General features: G+C 41.4%; 1 protein-coding gene across 1 annotated transcript in view; it reads left to right on the top strand.

Moving 5' to 3' along the window:
- Positions 1-19,333, top strand: part of MAP3K15 (mitogen-activated protein kinase kinase kinase 15) — a 155,403-nt gene that overhangs the window by 96,788 nt on the left and 39,282 nt on the right. The window contains exons 10-14 of the mRNA XM_034950280.3: positions 4,113-4,263; positions 5,899-6,006; positions 9,383-9,432; positions 12,065-12,160; positions 18,678-18,765. Of these exons, the coding sequence (XP_034806171.1) occupies positions 4,113-4,263; positions 5,899-6,006; positions 9,383-9,432; positions 12,065-12,160; positions 18,678-18,765 (493 nt within the window). The remainder of the gene's footprint in view (positions 1-4,112; positions 4,264-5,898; positions 6,007-9,382; positions 9,433-12,064; positions 12,161-18,677; positions 18,766-19,333) is intronic.

Below are 19,333 nucleotides of genomic sequence, written 5' to 3'. Positions count from 1 at the left end.
TGTTTTCCATTTGCTTGGTAGATCTTCCTCCATCCGTTTATTTTGAGCCTATGTGTGTCTCTGCACGTGAGATGGATTTCCTGAATACAGCACACTGATGGGTCTTGACTCTTTATCCAATTTGCCAGTCTGTGTCTTTTAATTGGGGCATTTAGCCCATTTATATTTAAGGTTAAAATTGTTATGTGTGAATTTGATCCTGTCATTATGATGTTAGCTGGTTATTTTGCTCGTTAGTTGATGCAGTTTCTTCCTAGCCTTGATGGTCTTTACAATTTGGCATGTTTTTGCAGTGGCTGGTACTGGTTGTTCCTTTCCATGTTTAGTGCTTCCTTCAGGAGCTCTTGTAGGGCAGGCCTGGTGGTGAGAAAATCTCTCAGCATTTGCTTGTCTGTAAAGGATTTTATTTCTCCTTCACTTATGAAGCTTAGTTTGGCTGGATATGAAATTCTGGGTTGAAAATTCTTTTCTTTAAGAATGTTGAATATTGGCCCCCACTCTCTTCTGGCTTGTAGGGTTTCTGCCGAGAGATCCGCTGTCAGTCTGATGGGCTTCCCTTTGTGGGTAACCTGACCTCTCTCTGTGGCTTCCCTTAACATTTTTTCCTTCATTTCAACTTTGGTGAATCTGACAATTATGTGTCTTGGAGTTGCTCTTCTCGAGGAGTATCTTTGTGGTGTTCTCTGTATTTCCTGAATTTGAATGTTGGCCTGCCTTGCTAGTTTGGGGAAGTTCTCCTAGATACTGTCCTGCAGAGTGTTTTCCAGCTTGGTTCCATTCTCCCCGTCACTTTCAGGTACACCATTCAGACGTAGATTTGGTCTTTTCACACAGTCCCATATTTCTTGGAGGCTTTGTTCGTTTATTTTTATTCTTTTTTTCTCTAAACTTCTCACTTCATTTCATTCATTTGATCTTCCATCACTGATACCCTTTCTTCCAGTTGATCGAATCGGCTACTGAGGCTTGTGCATTCATCACATAGTTCTTGTGCCTTGGTTTTCAGCTCCATCAGGTCCTTTAAGGACTTCTCTGCATTGGTTATTCTAGTTAGCCATTTGTCTAATTTTTTTTCAAGGTTTTTAACTTCTTTGCCATGGGTTCGAACTTCCTCCTTTAGCTCGGAGTAGTTTGATTGTCTGAAGTCTTCTTCTCTTAACTCGTCAAAGTCATTCTCTGTCCAGCTTTGTTCCATTGCTGGTGAGGAGCTGTGTTCCTTTGGAGGAGGAGAGGTGCTCTGATTTTTAGAGTTTCCAGTTTTTCTGCTCTGTTTTTTCCCCATCTTTGTGGTTTTATCTACCTTTGGTCTTTGATGAAGGTGACGTACAGATGGGGTTTTGGTGTGGATGTCCTTTCTGTTTGTTAGTTTTCCTTCTAACAGTCAGGACCCTCAGCTGCAGGTCTGTTGGAGTTTGCTGGAAGTCCACTCCAGACCCTGTTTGCCTGGGTATCAGCAGCAGAGGCTGCAAAACAGTGGATATTGGTGAACAGCAGATGTTGTTGCCTGATCGTTCCTCTGGAAGTTTTGTCTCAGAGGAGTACCCAGCCGTGTGAGGTGTCAGTCTGCCCCTACTGGGGGGTGCCTCCCAGTTAGGCTACTTGGGGGTCAGGGACCCACTTGAGGAGGCAGTCTGTCCATTCTCAGATCTCGAGCTGCGTGCTGAGAGAACCACTACTCTCTTCAAAGCTGTCAGACTGGGACATTTCAGTCTGCAGAGGATTCTGATGCCTTTTGTTTGGCTGTGCCCTGCCCCCAGAGGTGGAGTCTAGAGAGGCAGGCAGGCCTCCTTGAGCTGAGGTGGGCTCCACCCAGTTCGAGCTTCCCGGAGGCTTTGTTTACCTACTCAAGCCTGGGCAGTGGTGGGCGCCTCTCCCCCAGCCTCACTGCCGCCTTGCAGTTTGATCTCAGACTGCTGTGCTAGCAATGAGTGAGGCTCTGTGGGCGTAGGACCCTCTGAGCCATGCGCGGGATATAATCTCCTGGTGTGCCATTTACTAAGACCATTGGAAAAGTGCAGTATTAGGGTGGGAGTGACCCGATTTTCCAGGTGCTGTCTGTCACCCCTTGCTTTGACTAGGAAAGGGAATTCCCTGACCCTTTGTGCTTCCCGGGTGAGGCAGTGCCTCGCCCTGCTTCAGCTCACGCTCAGTGCGCTGCACCCCCCTGTCCTGCACCCACTTTCCGACACTCCCCAGTGAGATGTACCTGTTACCTCAGATGGAAATGCAGAAATCACCCGTCTTCTGCGTCGCGCATGCTGGGGGCTGTAGACTGGAGTTGTTCGTATTCAGCCATCTTGGCTCTACCAAAAACTGTACTATAGTTTTGTAAGATGCTACCATTGGAGTAAACCTGGTCAAAGATACATGGGTTCTCTCTGTATTGGTTCTTAGCACTTCATGTAAATCTAAAATTACCTCAAAATATCATGTTTAATTAAAAAGAAAATGAGTTTGAAATTTTGTCATTTTGTAATTGCTTTGAACTTTGAACTACAGCTGACCCTTGAACAATGTGGGAGTTAGGGGCTCAGTTGAAAATTCACCAAAAACTTAACTACGAATAGCCTACTGTTGACTGGAAGCCTTACCAATAACATAAACAATATTTTGTATTTTATATTTTGCAAAAAGTGCAGGATTTTCGCAACCACTGACAACTGCAGTGACGGCTTCATGAATTTCCTTTTCTGTTTTTCCTACGATTTTTAGGCTGGCTTCATTTATCTTGAAATGGCAGCAGCCGTAACTGCAGAACTCAATCTGCAATACATATCAAGCAATTCAACTTTTTCTGGTAATGTCATGACTTTTCTCTGCTTCTTGGGAGCATTTCCAGTATCACTAGTGGCACTCTGTATGGGTCCCATGGTGTTATTCATTGTTTATGGTGTCACACTAAACACAATGAAGAATGCACGAGAACTGTGAGTGATCACTTTTTACTATGATCTGCAATTTACTGGAGAGACGAACTTCTCATGCAAAAATGATCAGTCTTACACGGTGGAAGTTTTTTTTTTGGTTGTTTGTTTTTGAGACAGAGTCTCGCTCTGTTGCCCAGGCTGGAGTGCAGTGGTACAATCTCAGCTCACTGCAACCTCCGTCTCTCAGCTTCAAGCATTCCTTCTGCCTCAGCCTCCCGAGTAGTTGGGACTATAGACGCCTGCCACCGCATCCGGCTAATTTTTGTATTTTTAGTAGAGACAGGATTTCACCATGTTGGCCAGGCTGGTCTTGAACTCCTGACCTCAGGTCATCTGCCCACCTAGGCCTCCCAAAGTGCTGGGATTACAGGTGTGAGCCACCGCACCTGGCCACATGGTGGAGTTTTAAGCAGATACTTACAACAGGAGCTCACCACGATAGCAACAGGAGGTGGCTATGAAATTCTTACAGTAGTGCAGTATGCACTACAGTTAATTTTATGCAGTTTTGATATAATACCACATCTTTACATTTGTTTATATTTTTCTTGACTGGGATTGGTGCCATATACAGTCTGTAAGTGTGTGTGTAAGTTTTGGTACGTTTTAACTTTTTATAAGAGATTTGTATATATGTTGGGTAGTAAATGATAAAATGGACCAGTACCTACATATATTTTATGCGTTCATGGCATACCTAGCTTTTTCTAATTTTTTTTTTTTTATATTTCTAGGCTGCACAGTTCATCTGCAAAGTTTTTCAAATTGTCGCACGTCTCCAGAACATTTTCCAATGTATCTATTGGGAAAAAAAATCCGTGTATAAGTGGAGCTGCGCAGTTCATACCTGTGTTGTTCAAGAGTCAGCTGTGCCTGCCCTTGTTATTTAAAACAGTTACCACATGCTTTCCAATCTCCACATTTTAGGCAGTAGGTACTAAAATTGGGGTTAGCCCAATGTTGGTAAAAAGCCACGTTGTGTTATTTTGTTGGATGGACTTACTTTGCCTACTGCTCGTGTTTTCTTAATTAGTTTTGTGGCTGCTGAGCAGTCGTTTATGAAGCACTCATGACATAATATGAATTTAAGTGAAGAAAAGCTTTTGGAAAGCTTCTTTTAAAGGGACTTGAATTGAATTCAGTTTCTTTAGGAATCCAATATATTGCTGTTTGTGATTTTTCCAGGTACCTGCGATCATTAGTTCAGAACTTGTTACTAATTCGGCGCTTCAAGAAACCCATTATTGAACACTCACCCAGGCAAGAGCGGCTGAACTTCTGGTTAGATATAATTTTTGAGGCAACAAATGAAGTCACGAATGGACTCAGATTTCCAGTAAGATATGCTAAATCCATTTTTTTTTTAAGATTAGGAAAAAAACTAGGGATTGGTGCTATTTAACTATTGAATACTCTGAACTGAAGAAAACCGTAGAGTAATTTTAAATGTTGGGATAAACATCAATCTTATGTGAAATCAGTAAGTGATAGATCAGCTCACTCATAGATCATTGGCCATATCCTCTATAGTAGTCATTCTCAATTGGAAGCAACTTTGTCCCCCTAAGGTACATCTGGTAATGTCCGGAGACATTTTTGGTGGTCATGACTTGGGGAGAAGGTGGCGCTACTGGCATCTGCTGGATAGAGACCAGGGATGCTGTTGAACATCCCACAATGCACAGGACAGCCCCCTCCAATAAAGAATTATCCAGCCCAAAATGTCACTAGTGCCAAAGTGGACAAACTTTCCTCTAAAACAATGTAGCACCACGAGTGGAAACTTGGAATTCAGCGTGGTTTCCTGTTAAGCTTTGGTTTGCCTCTAAGGCCACTAATTGTTATTTAAAAGTTACCAAAAAGGCAAAATTGCTTTTAGCTTTTCCTTGAGTTTTTGTTTTAATGTTATGACTGTCTTAGAGTCATGAGTGAAATATGTGAATGTCTTGGAAATTGAACTTCAGATAATTGTGTTCCATATTTATGCGTTGAGAATTTGTGAACTTGCCATTTCCAAGAATTTCATTAAGCATCTAATAAAAGATTGTTTGAAATGATTATGATAATTATTTTGTTGCCAGTTAATAATACATTTTAAAATCTTTTTTAGTTATGAAATATTTCAAACCTACTGAAAGGTACAAAAAAATAATGGAGCAGACAACCGCGTAATCTCTAACCAGGTTTAGTGATCTTAAACATGTTGTTTTATTTGTTTTGGAGATTTATTCCCTCTCTCCCTCCCCATCTCACCCCTCCTCTTTCTCTTCCCCTCCTCTTTTTTTTCTTTTCTTTTTTTGAGACGGAGTCTCGTGCAGTGGTGCGATCTCGGCTCACTGCAACCTCCGCCTCCTGGGTTCAAGTGATTCTCCTGCCTCAGCCTCCTGAGTAGCTGGGATTACAGGTGTATACCACCACACCCATCTAATTTTTGTATTTTTAGTAGAGACAGGGCTTCACCACGTTGGCCAGGCTGGTCTCGAACTCCTGACCTCAAGTGATCCGCCTGCTTTGGCCTCCCAAAGTGCCCTCCTCCTTCTCTCCTGATTTTCTTCCTTTGGCCTCCTTCTTCTCTCCTTTTCCCCTTTTCTCTTTTTCGTCCCCTTCTCTTCTTTCTCCCCACCTTTTCTCTCCCTACTCTCCTCCTCCTCACCCTCTTCTCCCTCTCTCCCCTCCCCTCCTCTCTTTTAACAAAGTAACACCTTACTGATGGGCCATCACCTCTTTTTTTTATCTCCTTGCATCTTCCCCCCCCCCCAAGAGATGGCATCTCAATATGTTGTCCTTGAACTCCTGGGCTCAAGTGATCCTCCGACCTCAACCTCCCAAAGTGCTGGGATTACAGGCGTGAGCCACTGTGCCTGGCCCTCAGTGAGGATTTATTGAGTACGGACCTCCCCGCCTCCTCGCCGGGCAGGGTGCGCTATGTTTTCTACCCGTGTACGTTAACAGGCATCTGTTCTTGTTTCAGGTTCTGGTCATAGAGCCAACCAAAGTGTACCAGCCTTCTTATGTTTCCATAAACAATGAAGCTGAGGAGAGAACAGTTTCTTTATGGCATGTCTCACCCACAGAAATGGTAAGGAGGAAAAATCACAAGCAATTTAATCAGTTTTCAAATAGGAGAGTCTAGATGGTAGTATTTGAAGGAAAAGGCACCCATGTTTAACTTCTGAATTATGAGAATATATGAGAGAGTATGATCACAGATGAGAGACAGTAGGTTTTTCCATTTTGTGTGTGTGTGGGCATGTGTGTATGTGGGCATGTGGTGAGGTGTGGGGGTGGGGGAGTGTGTGTGTGTGTGTGTGTGTGTGTATAAAAACATTAAAACAAATACAGGTTTGTTTGTTTTTTTATAGTTAAACCTTAGGGAAGTGGGTAGAGGATACAGGCTGGTGTGTTGTTTCACAGCTGTAGTCCCAACACTTTTGGAGGCCAAGGCAGGCGGGTTGCTTGAGCCCAGGAGTTCAAGACCAGCCTGGGTGACACATCAAAACCCCGTCTCTACAAAAAATAAATTTAAAAAATTAGCCGGGCGTGGTGGTGCACACCTGTAGTCCCAACTACTTGGGAGGCTGAAGTGGGAGGATCGCTTGAACCTGGGAGGTCGAGGCCACAGTGAGCTATGATTGCACCACTGCTCTCAAGCCTGGGCAACAGTGAGACCCTGTCTCTAGAAAAATAAAATAGTAATATATTTTTAGAAGCACTTATACTGGCTTTCTTGATATTCCTCAACTATTACTGGATCTTGTGGCTTTCCAGATAAAACTCAGACTCTTTTACTAAGTGTTCAAGTCCCTCCCTATATAATCCTGCCCCCTCCCTTCCTCTTTCTCTTCAGCCCTCAGTGCCAGTCAGGCTGTCCTCTTACTAGCCCCTGAGCTGTCCCTGCGGGAGCTCCTGTCTACCCTTTCATTTCCATCCTTGATCCTTTTGGGATTTCCTTCTTCCGATTATCCAAGTCCTAGCTTTTGCAAAGTCATCTTTAACCACTCCTTCATTCCTTCCGCTGAGTGTCTGTAGGCTACCAGTTGCCTGTATCATGCACAGAAGAACATCCTAAGAATGCCCATACGTGACTTCTATGTTTGTAGCTGTAGGAGCTATGGAGCAGTTACCCACTCCTGAACAAATGCCTGTTGATTATTACATAAAATGTGTTGTTTACTTAACTAGTAAATGTTCCTCCCAAATCAAGAAGTTCTCTAAAGCCACCGTGGAATAGACCTGCCATTGGGGAAGACTTTGGAAACTCATGTGGCTAAGCTTTCTGTATATGTGCAGCCTCCTGCAGGTGGCTGTGGGTTAGACAAGACTCTTGAGTCTGCCCTGGCTCCCATTTCTGTGCCTGAATCCAAAGGCCGACTCCTGCTGTCTGCCACTATCCTCTCTGCGTGACTTTGGACTCATGTCTCCTCTGAAGTACACTTAGCCTTTCTATGCAGTTGGATTGATTTGCTGGCTTTCATATTCTCATACCCTCTTATGAGAAGCCTCCAGTGGCTTCCCGTCTCACGCAGAGTCAAAGCTGACATCCCGAGGGTGGCCTAGAGGTCCTGCATGATTTGCCCATGAGCTCTCCAACCTCCTCTTCTACTCCCATCCCGCTCACTCCACTGTAGCCATATTTGCCTCTTTGTTGGTCCCCGAACGTGCCAGGCACACCCCTCCTCAGGGCCTTTGCACTTGCTGTTCCCTCTGCCTGGAACTCTTCCCCCAGGCATCCACGTGGCTTCCTTCTTCCCCCACTTTAGCTTTCTGTTCAGAAGTCATCAGCGACGCCTACCCTGAACATCCTGTTGAACAACGTGACCCCCTGCCCTATCTTAATGCCCTTCCCTACTTTATTTGTCTTCATAACACTTTTCACCGCCCCCCATGGTATGATTTTACTATTTAATCTATTGTCCATCTCTCTTCACTCACATGTAAGGCCCATGAGGACAGGAACTTTGTGGTTCTCTGCTGTGTCTTCAGTATTAGTACTTTGCCTAGCACATACATGGTAGGTGCTTGATCAACACGTATGACTAAAACTTCTCGCATCGGAAACCGTCTTCCCAGTCTGTTCCTGTTGTCATTGCTCCAGGATGGCAAGAAACTAGTCATGTGCCTATTCATGGCAGTTCTCTTGAGCCAAATGCTCAGTCACATGGTTCTCATACTTTTCTTCCCTGGGTGGCTTAGTTGGTCACTTGTGACATTCCTCAGGCCAACCAAATGGAATTTTTTTTTTTTTAATGCAGGGTCTCACTCTGTCACCTAGGCTGGAGTGCAGTGGAGTGATTTTGGCTCACTGGAACCTCTGCCTCCCAGGTTCAACTGATTGTCCCATCTCAGCCTCCTGAGTTGCTGGGACTACAGGCGTGTGCTACCATGCTCAGCTCATTTTTGTATTTTTAGTAGAGACGGGGTTTCAGCATGTTGGCCAGGCTGATCTCGAACTCCTGACCTCAAGTGATCACCCCCACACCTCGGCCTCCCAGAGCGCTGGGATTACAGGTGTAAGCCACCACGCCTGGCCCAAATGGATTTTCCTACTTAAAATTATTTTCTGCAATTGTGATGTATTGATGTTATTGCCTATGGATTTTCCAAAACTGGAGTTTCAGATGTTCCTTCTCAGGCTTAGCTTTGTGCAAAGTGTAGTGGTAGTGAAGGGAGGGGACCGAGTTAGTTTTTGTTTGTAAGTGCAACTTGGGTGCTGTTTGAAATCCCAGTTAGTTTTTTTATTAATCATGGTAGGCTAGCTTCTAAAACAAACAGCCCCCAAATCTCAATATCTTAACATGATAAAAGTTTATCTATGCCTCGTGTCATATCCAGGTTGCAGAGGGTGGCGGTGGGGGGCATTCCATCTTGCAGTGGATGGGGAAAGAGGAAATAGAGGGTTGCTGTGGAGTTTTTGAGTCAGGCCTGCAGGTGATGCACAGCATTCCTGCTCACATCCCATTGGCCAAAACTCCACTGTATATCTCTCTAGCTGCAAGGGAGGCTGGGAATTGTAGTTCAGCTCTATGTTCAGGGAGAAAAGGAAGACTGATGAATGCTGAAAGGTGTCTGTCGCAGTCTTGCCTCTCCCAACATTTTTGCAAGTCACTCAACTTAGGTGGGCTAGTCCCATGCTTGTTTTAGAGTTTGCCTACTATGTTGACAGAAGATGAAAAGCCACTCACTGTGTGTTTATTCTATGCTTATTATTTCTATCTGAAACTTAGATTATTTCAAATTTACATAATTTAAACTGGATTAGAGATACAAATGAATTTTTATAATACATAAGAAAATGTTTCTGGTGTTCCATGTTATACAAGGTGTATTGCTGTAACCCGTAAAAAAATCACCACTGCAGGTAAAATAGCAGAAATGATTGACCATAGAATGAAACAAAAAAAATCATTTGCTTTAAAAAACTCAAACTATTGACTTCTGTCTTTGATAACTTGCAGAAACAGATGCACGAATGGAATTTTACAGCCTCTTCCATAAAGGGAATAAGGTAAGAACATAGGAGAAAATGGAGTTACTATTTTAATGCAAATGATGATAATGTTTTATGCACTTTAATGTTTCCACTTACTCATAATATGGAATGTTCTTATTTTTAATGGAATCCAAAATGGACTCTCTATTATGTTGTCCTTCCTGAGCTAGTTATTAATACTAGTGTACTCCTAGTGAGAACTTCTTGGGTTATTATAATAGAGTAGCTTTGCTCATATTCAGCAGACTAAACTCACTTGTGCCATTTTTTTTAAAGAAGTGATCTGTAGGAAGAGAAGATGTATCTTTTTTGAGCCAAAGATGTTCAAGTGCTCAGTGACTCTGAGAACTGAAGCCAGGAGATGATTAGTGGCAACACTCGGGTTGGGATCTTGTGAACAGAGTAATGGAGCTGGGAGATTTTTTTCAGGGAGGGCATGAAGTGGTGTATTCTCGGGAGAGGAGTAGCTCTTGCATTTTGGTTCAGGAGTGGTGACAGTTTGAGCCTGAGCTGTGTGGCCTTACCCAAGCAGGGCTAAACATCTCAGCTGCACTTGTCACCCTGGCAGCTCATTCGAGGGTGAGACTGGCTGTGAAGTAGATGTGAGTTCTAATCTCTCTTTGCTGGGTGATGTTAGGAAAGTCACTCAGCTCCTCTAAGTCTCAGTTTCTTCCCTATTTTCTTCAAATAAAGGGCTTGTACTAGAACATTCCTTTCTCTGACTCTGAGGCTACCTCAGCCACTGAATGAATCCCCAGTTACTTCTAGACATAGTGTGATCCTGTCCTGGAAACATCAGTATTGAAATTAGGATACCATCAACATCACTTAAAAGGAGGGAAATAATTTAAGTACAAAGTAGTGCATTGGGATGATACTGCCCAGGAAATACAAGGCAATTTGAAATACACTCAGCAAAGCATACACAAAGCAGCAGAAAAGGGAATAAAATATGGTCTCTGTCCTCAAGGAGTTTATAGTCTCATGAAAAGGAAAGGTAAGGTATTTGTGAAATAATTTATTGTGGTATTACGAGAATTTCTAGACTCGGAAAATATCAGGACACAGTATTTGTGGCCACACAAGGGAAATGGAAATAAACATGGCACTGTAGCTCAAGAAAGTCCTTTCTTTAAATGTTATCTGGTCCATCTCCACCCAGTGTGTGTACCTGACTCTACAGCTCATCCAGCAAGCAATATTCAGCTTGCCTGAACATAGCTAGTGACAGAAAATCTGCTAGTAAAATAAGTATTTTTATTTTTTAAATTATTTTATTTTATTTTATTTGTCTTGCTCTTTCACCCAGGCTGGAGTACAGTGGCAAGATCTCGGCTCACTGCAACCTCTGCCTCCCAGGTTCAAGCGATTCTCCTGCCTCAGCCTCCAGAGTAGCTGGGACTACAGGTGTGTGGCACAATGCCTGGCTGATTTTTTTATTTTTTGTAGAGTCAGGGTTTTGCCATGTTGGTCAGGCTGGTCTCGAACTCCTGACCTCAAGTGATCCGCCCGCCTCAGCCTCCCAAAATGCTAGGATTACAGGCATGAGCCACTGTGCCTTGTGAAGATTTTCAAAAATGTGTTACTTAGTAATTAAGTTGTGTTAGAGCAGGTAGTCAAGATCCTTCTGTTTGTGCCTCCTCATAGAGATACCTCTAGGTGCCATTTCAGCCATCAATGGGGATTTACAAAGGGCCTGAGGGCGTATCATCCTCGCCCCACCCCTCCCTGGGACCCATGTGACCTGAAGAGTATACTTTGAGCGTTCCAGAGGCTCTCCAACTAACTGTGGTGGTTGCTTTACAGATTGATTTTCAAAACCTGCTCACTTATAATCTAGTTCTAATTCTTTTTGAATCTCCTCTGTACTCTTGGTGTTCCAACCCAGTATTTGTCATGCAATCTATAACATAAAGAATGGTCTAGGACAGTTTGGATCTCAGCAAGAGATAACTTAGAAAGGATGAGATAAAGTGGCTTCAGTTGTTTGAAGGGACAATGATAGAAGAGAATCTAGCCTTCCTCTCCATAATACCTCCTGGCATGAGGGCCACTGCTGTCTGACATACAATCTACTAGCAGATTTCCTGTCACTGGCTATGTCCAGGCAAGCTGAATATTGCTTGTTGGATGAGCTGTAGAATCAGGTACAGACCCTGGGTGGAGATGGACCAGATAACAAACATTTAAAGGCCTTTCTTGAGCTACAGTGCCATGTTTATTTCCATTTCCCTTGTGTGGCCACAAATACTGTGTCCTGATACTTTCCGAATCTAGAAATTCCCTTAATACCACAATAAATTATTTCACAAATACCTTGCCTTTCTTTTTCATGAGATTATAAGCCCCTTGAGGACAGAGAACCATATTTTATTCCCCTTTCTGTTGCCCGTATGCTTTGCTTAGCACTGAATTATATTAAGAGTAAGTTCATATTAAGGTCAGTTGATAAATACAAACTCAAATATAAGCAAGATAAATGTCTCTGGTATTTAAATTTCATAGAGAAATAAAAGGCAGACTTGGGGGGTGTTTGTTAAAACATTAATGAATCTTTCAGGAATTGATAAAATAGAAAAGATTGTCTTGCAGATTTAGAATGGGTATCATAACTTATGTATAAACATTATGCTTTGAAATTTTACAGCCTATCAAAGTTTGATGAAAGGTGTTGTTTTCTTTATGTCCATGATAATTCTGATGACTTTCAAATCTACTTTTCCACCGAAGAGCAGTGCAGTAGGTGAGTTACAGCCAATTCAGGTATTTGCAATGTAATTATGGCGAATCATTTTTAAAGGGCCTTTGTTCTGAAAGATATTTACTTGCTATTACTGTCTTTCTTGAAATGTTAACTTACATCTCAAAAAAGCTCTAAAATTTTTGTAATTCACATAGCAGGTAATTCAGCCATTTAAAATACACAAATTGGCCAGGTGCAGTAGCTCACGCCTGTAATCTCAGCACTTTGGGAGGCTGAGGAGGGTGGATCACCTGAGGTTAGGAGTTCGAGACCAGCCTGACCAACATGGAGAAACCCTGCCTCTACTAAAAATACAAAATTAGCCGGGTGTGGTGGCGCATGCCTGTAATCCCAGCTACTTGAGAGGCTGAGGCAGGAGAATCACTTGAACCCGGGAAGTGGAGGTTGCAGTGAGCTGAGATTGTGCCATTGCACCCCAGCCTGGGGAACAAGAGCGAAACTCCACTTCAAAAAAATAAATAACATAACATTCAGCATTTTTTAGTATAGTCATAGTTTTCCAACCAACACCATAATCTAGTTTTAGAATATTTTCATCACCCCCACAAGAAACACACTATCCATAGAGTCATTCCTCATTCCCTCAACCTCGCCCCATCTTGGCCCCAGCCCTAGGTAACCATTAATCTTTGTGTCTCTATGGCTCTGCCTATTCTGGCCATTTCATATAAGTGGAATCCTACAGTATGTGGTCTCTTGTGACTGGCTTCTTTCACTTAGCGTAATTTTTTTTAAGATTTATCCATGTGTAACACGTATCAGTACTTCATTTCTTTTTGTGGCTGAATGATATTCTTTTGTATGGCTATACCACAGTTTATCTGTTTGTCAGCCAATAGGCATTTGGATTGTTTGCACTTTTTGACAATTATGAATTGTACTTCCCTGAACATTCACGTGCAAGTATTTGTGAGGACATGTTTTTATTTCTCTTGGAGTCAAATTGCTGGGTCTTATGGTAACTCTACGTTTAACCTTTTGAGGAACTGCCAGACCATTTTCCCATTTTATATTCCCATTAGCAATGTATGTGGCTTCCAATTTCTCCACGTCCTTGCCAACACTAGTTATTATCTGTCTTTTGAGTATTGTAATCCTAGTGGATGTGAGGTGGGATCTCATTGTGGTTTTGATTCGCATTTTCCTGACGACTAATGATACTGAGCATCATTTCATGTGCTTATTGGCCATTTATATACCTCTGGAGAAATGTCTATTCAAATTCTTAGTCCAATTAAAAAAATTAAACTTTTTATTTTTGAAAATATTTACAGCCATAGGAAAGTTTCAAAATACAATACAAAGAATTTCCATATACGTTTCACACAGAATTTCTCAGGGTTTACCCCTTACCACATTGGTTTTACATTCTCGCTCTATGCATATGGTTATTTTTTCTGAACTGTTTAAAAGTAAGTTGTAGACAATGCTCCATTACCTGTAAATACTTGAGTGTATTTCGTAAAAACAAGGATACTGACTTGTGTAATTACAGTACAGTTATCTAATGAGGAAATTAAGATAGATATAGTACTATAATCTACAACATTTATCCAAATTTTACTTAGTGTCCCAATGATGTCTTTTATAGCAAAACAAAAGGTTTTTCCTCTGGTCCACGTTCCAATCCAGGATCACATGTTGCGTTGAGTTGTCACGTCTGCATAGTCTCCTTTCACCTGAAAGAGTTCATCATCAGTCTTTGTCTTTTTTGACTTAATACTTTCCAAGAGTACAGACAGTTTATTTTGGGTAGTCCTTTGACTTGGATTTGTTTATCGTTTCCTCATGAGTACACTGATGTTATGTATTTGGCAGGAATATCACAGAAATGATGTCGTGTCCTTCTCGGTGCCTCATAACAAGGGACACAATATTTCTGTGTCATTATTGGTGATGTTAACGTGGATCATCTGGTGAAAGTGGTGTTTGCCAGCTATCTCCAAACTTTGCCCACTTATAATTGGGTTATTTATCATTTTATTATTGATTTTAAGAGTGATATATACATATATATGTGATATATTTTTTCTCTATGTAAGTTCTTTATCAGATATGATTTGCAAATGCTTTTTCCCATCCTGTAGGTTGTCTTTTCACTCTCTCGATGGTATCACTTGCAGCACAAAAGTTTTTAATTTGGGTGAAGTACAACTTACCTATTTATTTCTTTTGTCATTTGTGCCTTTGGCTCTTGTCTTAGAAGCTTTGTCTAGCCTGAGGTGTTCTATGGTTTTTATGTTTTCTTCCAAGAGTTTTATAGTTTTAACTTTTATGTGTTTAGGTTTTTGACCCATTTTGAATTCATTTTTGGATGTGGTGTAAGGTAGGGGTTCCAACTTTATTCTTTAACGTGGATATGTGGTTGTCCTAGCACCATTTGTTGAAAAGACTATTCTTGAAAAGACTATTCTTTCCCTGATTGAGTGGTCTTGGTACTCTTTTTGGAAATCAGTTGACCACAAATGTAGGAGTTTATTTCTGGACTCTCAATTCCGTTCCATTGTTTTGTATGTCTATTCTTAATGCAAGCACCATGCTTTCTCTATTACTGTAGCTTTGTAGTAAGTTGTAAAATCAGGAAATGTGAGCCCTCCAACTTGGTTCTTGTTTTTCAAGATTGTTTTGGTTATTGTGGATGCTTGCATTTCCACGTAAATATTAGGATCAGCTTATCAATTTCTGTAGAAAAATGGCAGCTAGGACTTTGACAGGGAATACGTTGGATATCTAGATCAATTTGGAGAGCGTTGCCGTATTAACCATCCTGGCTTCCAATCCATGAACACAAGATGGATTTCTATTTACTTAGGTTTTCTTGAATTTCTTTCAATGATAGTTTTGTAGTTTCAGTGTACAAATTTTGTACTTCTTTTATTAAGTACATACCTAAGGATTTTATTATTTTGATACTGGAGTTTTTTTAATTTCACTTTTGGATGTTCACTGATAATGTATTAGAAATACACTTGAGTTGTAAATGTTGATTTTGTAACTTACAACCTTGCTGAACTCATGTATTAGCTCTAATGGGTTTTATTGAATTCCTTAGGGTTTTCTATGTGCAATATCATGTCATCTGCAGATACAGTTTTAGTTTTTCCTTTCCAACCTAGATGCCTTTATTTTGAGCTAGACTCTCCAGCACAATGTGGAATAGAAGTAGGGAGAGTAGACATCTTTATTTTGTTCCTGTTTTTAAGAAGAAAGAAGTTAGTCTTTCATCATTAAGTATGATGTTAGCAGCAGATTTTTCATAGATAACCTTTTTCAGATTGAGGAAGTTCCCTTTATTCATAGTTCATTTGTATCATGTAATTTGAGAAAGTCTTAATTCATTGTGTCTCAGACAATCATTGTCACAACATATTTAAAGATTAGGCTAGGCTGGGTGTGGTGGCTGATGCCTGTAATCCTAGCACTTTGGGAGGCTGAGGAAGGAGGATTGCTTGAGTGGGCAGTTCGAGACCAGCCTGGGCGACATGGTAAAACCCCGTCTCTGCAAAAAGTACAAAAAAAAAAAAAATTAGCTCAGCATGGTGACATACACCTGTAGTCCCAGCTACTCAGGAGGCAGAAGTGGGAGGATCACCTGAGCCTGGGAGGTTGAGGCTGTGGTGAGTGGTGATCATGCCACTGCACTCCAGCCTGGGCGACAGAGCAAGATCCTGTCAAAAAAAAAAAAAAAAAAAAGAATAGAATAAATAGCAGACTAGGGAATCATTGGATCATAACCTTCAATTTACAGTAGAAAAAATGCTGCCAAATATAAATTGGTGTAAAAGTAATTGAAGTTTTTGCCATTAAAAACCTAATATTAAGCAGAACATCCTTTTACTACTACAAAATGTGCCCTTTTGACCCTCATTCAGTACTCAGTGCCTTTTTCTAAAAATACATTTTAATAATTTTTTTATTGATGTGTAACGTATAAACAAGTTTGTAATGTGCACTTAAGTGTACAGCTTGATAAATTTTGATACATATATACATTCTTGTACCTGCCTCCCAGATCAGCACCCCAGAAGTTGCTTTGTGCCCCTTCACAGTCATTAAACTCCCTCCAGTGATAACTGTTTTGATTTTTACCACCAATGGTTAGTTTCACCTGTTCTTGACCTACAAATAAACAGAATCATGTAGTTTGTACCCTTGTTTCACACCTCTTTCCCTTAAAATAATATTCATAGCTGGGCACGGTGGCCCACACCTGTAATCCCAGCACTTTGGGAGGCCAAGGCAGGAGGATCGCTTGATCCCAGGAGTTCAAGACCAGCCTGGGCAACACAGGGAGACCCTCGTCTCTACAAAAAATAAAAAAATTAGCTGGGCGTGGTGGTGTGCGCCTCCAGTCCCAGCTACTTGGGAGGATGAGGTGGGAGGATTGCTTGAGCCTGTGAGGTCGAGACTGCAGTGAACCATGATCACGCCACTGCACTCCAGGCTAGGTGACAGAGTGATACCCCATCTCAAAAACAAGAAACAAAATGAAATCCAACTGTGAAGTATATATCAGTTCATTCTTTCTCTGTGTAGCATTCCGTTGTGTTCCAATTTATCTGTTCTTCTATTAATGAAGACTTGGATTGTTTCTGTTTGGGGGTTATTATGAAGAAAATAACTATGAACATTCTTATATATGCCTTTTGGTGAACATATATATTGATTTCTATTGAGTATATATCTAGGAGTGGATTACTGGATTATAGGGTAGGTTTATCTTCAGCTTTGGTTGTTGATACTGCCAAGAGTTTTCCAAAGTGGTCATGTCAATTTACACTCCCACTAGCAATGTATGAGAGTCCCAGTTGTTCCGTATTCTTAAGAACAGTTGATGTCATCTTTTATTTTTTTCTGTTGAGACAGAGTCTTGCTCTTTTGCCCAGCTGGAGTGCAGTGGCGCAGTCTTGGCTCACTGCAACCTCTGCCTCCCGGTCTCAAGCAATCTTCCTACCTCAGTCTCCTGAGTAGCTGGGACTACAGGTGTGTGCCACGACACCTGGCTAATTAAAAAAAAAAAAAAATTGTAGAAACGGGGTTTCGGCCACGTTGCCCAGGTTGGTCTCGAACTCCTGGCCTCAAGCAGTCTTCCCGCTTCAGTCTCCCAAAGTGCTAAGATTACAGGCATGAGCCACTACACCTGGCTGATACCGTCTTTTAAATCTTAGTTGTTCTGTGAGTGCATACCATATGTCTCTTAAGAAGCCTGACGATTGGGTTATCCAGCTTTCAAAGATTAGAAGAAAAGGTAAGATGGGTTAGTTAGAAAAAAGAGCATTTTAATGGTTTATGGAAATTATCCTGAAATGTACAGTATTCCTCCTTGACATCTTAAGAGAGAATTGTGAGTAAAAATGTTCTAATGAGTCAAGATGACTTGTATCCAAATAAACAACTACACAAGTCTAGGAAGTGGCCCACGTGGCCCAGTAGAATTTGTGAGAAAGATTTATGGGTCAATATTAAGCTTGTTCTGTGTCAGCAGAATGATGTGGCCACCTTATGCGTTTCCTCCTCACCATTCCCCTTATACAACACCCTGTATCTTACTGAGAACTAGATTGTCTATACTTTGAGAGGCTATAGTCCCCCTATCCTTAGCATTGATTAGATCCCCTCTGAACACTGGTCTTGGGGCCAGACTTCAAGAATAATACAAGAGGCTGGGTGCGGGGGCTCATGCCTCCCAACACTTTCGGAGGCCGAGGTGGGAGAATCATTTGAATCCAGGAGTTTGAGACCAATCTAGGCAACATAGTGAGACCCCGTCTACAAAAAATATAAAAATTAGCCGGGCTTGGTGATGGGTGCCTGTAGTCTCAGCTGCTTGAGAGGCTGAGGTGGGAGGATTGCTTGAGCTCAGGAGGCTGGCTGAGGCTGCACTGAGCTGTGATCACATCACTGCACTCCAGCCTGGGCGACAGAGCAAGACCCTGTCTTTAAAAAAAAAAAAAAAAAAAAAAAAGAGTAACACAGGGACGTCATCTGAAGAATTACCTGCTAGTAGAGTAACTCACACGTCCTGGGGAAAACAGTGATGGGACAGAAAGGAAAGACTTATAGGGACATGGTAAAATTATGTGCACTTCTAATGGGGTGTTAAGTAGAAAAATGGTTAATTCTAAGCAAACTGTGGATGGAACCCACATGAAAGAAGTCTTTGGTTCAGTAAAAGGGAAATATTTCTCATTAAGATCTTCCAAGAATGAGCTGTCTTTGGGAGGTAATGAGTTCTCTGTTGCTGGAGGTACTCAAGCATCAATTGGTCAACCAGTTGGTGGAGGTACTATATAGAGGGGATTCAGGTATCACATTGGTAGTTGCCCTAGATTTGATAACCACTAAAGTACCACGTCAAATCAAGGAGGGGATCAATTGTTCCATGACTTGTAAAAGTTTGGTTTATATTTAAGTACAGTTTAATAAAGCTAAGTTAAAAACAAGGAATGAGAGCAGTTCTGAGTTGGCAACATATTTGTGACACTTGCTGTTCTAGATTTTTCTCTTTGGTCAAAGAGATGATAACCAATACAGCAGGCAGTACAGTGGAGCTGGAGGGAGAGACCGATGGAGACACCTTGGAGGTGAGTCATGGACGATCTAGAATATGGAAAACATTGATTGTGTGTTCGATGCTTCAAGAAAATGTCCCATCTTTCTATAAAAATCCTCTGTTGAGTATGTTTTATGAACCTGCCAGCCATCACTGCATGGTTCCCAGAGATAATGTTGAATGTGTCTCCAGAGAAGAATCTCATTTCTTTGGGATTCTCTCAGTTAGAATGCTTAAGAAAAATTTGGCCATGGACTAGACTAAAATTTCCTTTTGTGTACAACCTATGAAAGTTTTCTCTAGGCTAATTAGTAATGTCTGTGAGACTACAAGAGAATTAGTTGGCCAACTGAGAGCAGACGTTTTATGCTTAAAATGACTTTAGTTATAGCTATGTGCATATAGTATATTAAATATAACAACTTTAAAATCATTTTAAAAAGTAGGCTCATCAGCTCTTTTGAACAGCACAGTTATAGTCCACAGTTGCTAAACCGTTGTACAGGTGTTTAAATCTTGCCCAGTTATTCAGATTTGCCACTCACTCAGGTTCTTCCAGTGATTACAATTTAATGAGATTTTACTGTACTTTCAGGTTA

The sequence above is a fragment of the Pan paniscus genome, chromosome X (genome assembly GCF_029289425.2).
Source record: "Pan paniscus chromosome X, NHGRI_mPanPan1-v2.0_pri, whole genome shotgun sequence".
Classification (NCBI taxonomy): Eukaryota; Metazoa; Chordata; class Mammalia; order Primates; family Hominidae; genus Pan; species Pan paniscus.
Note: the sequence above shows the minus strand (reverse complement) of the source record. Positions and strands in the feature narration are given on the sequence as shown.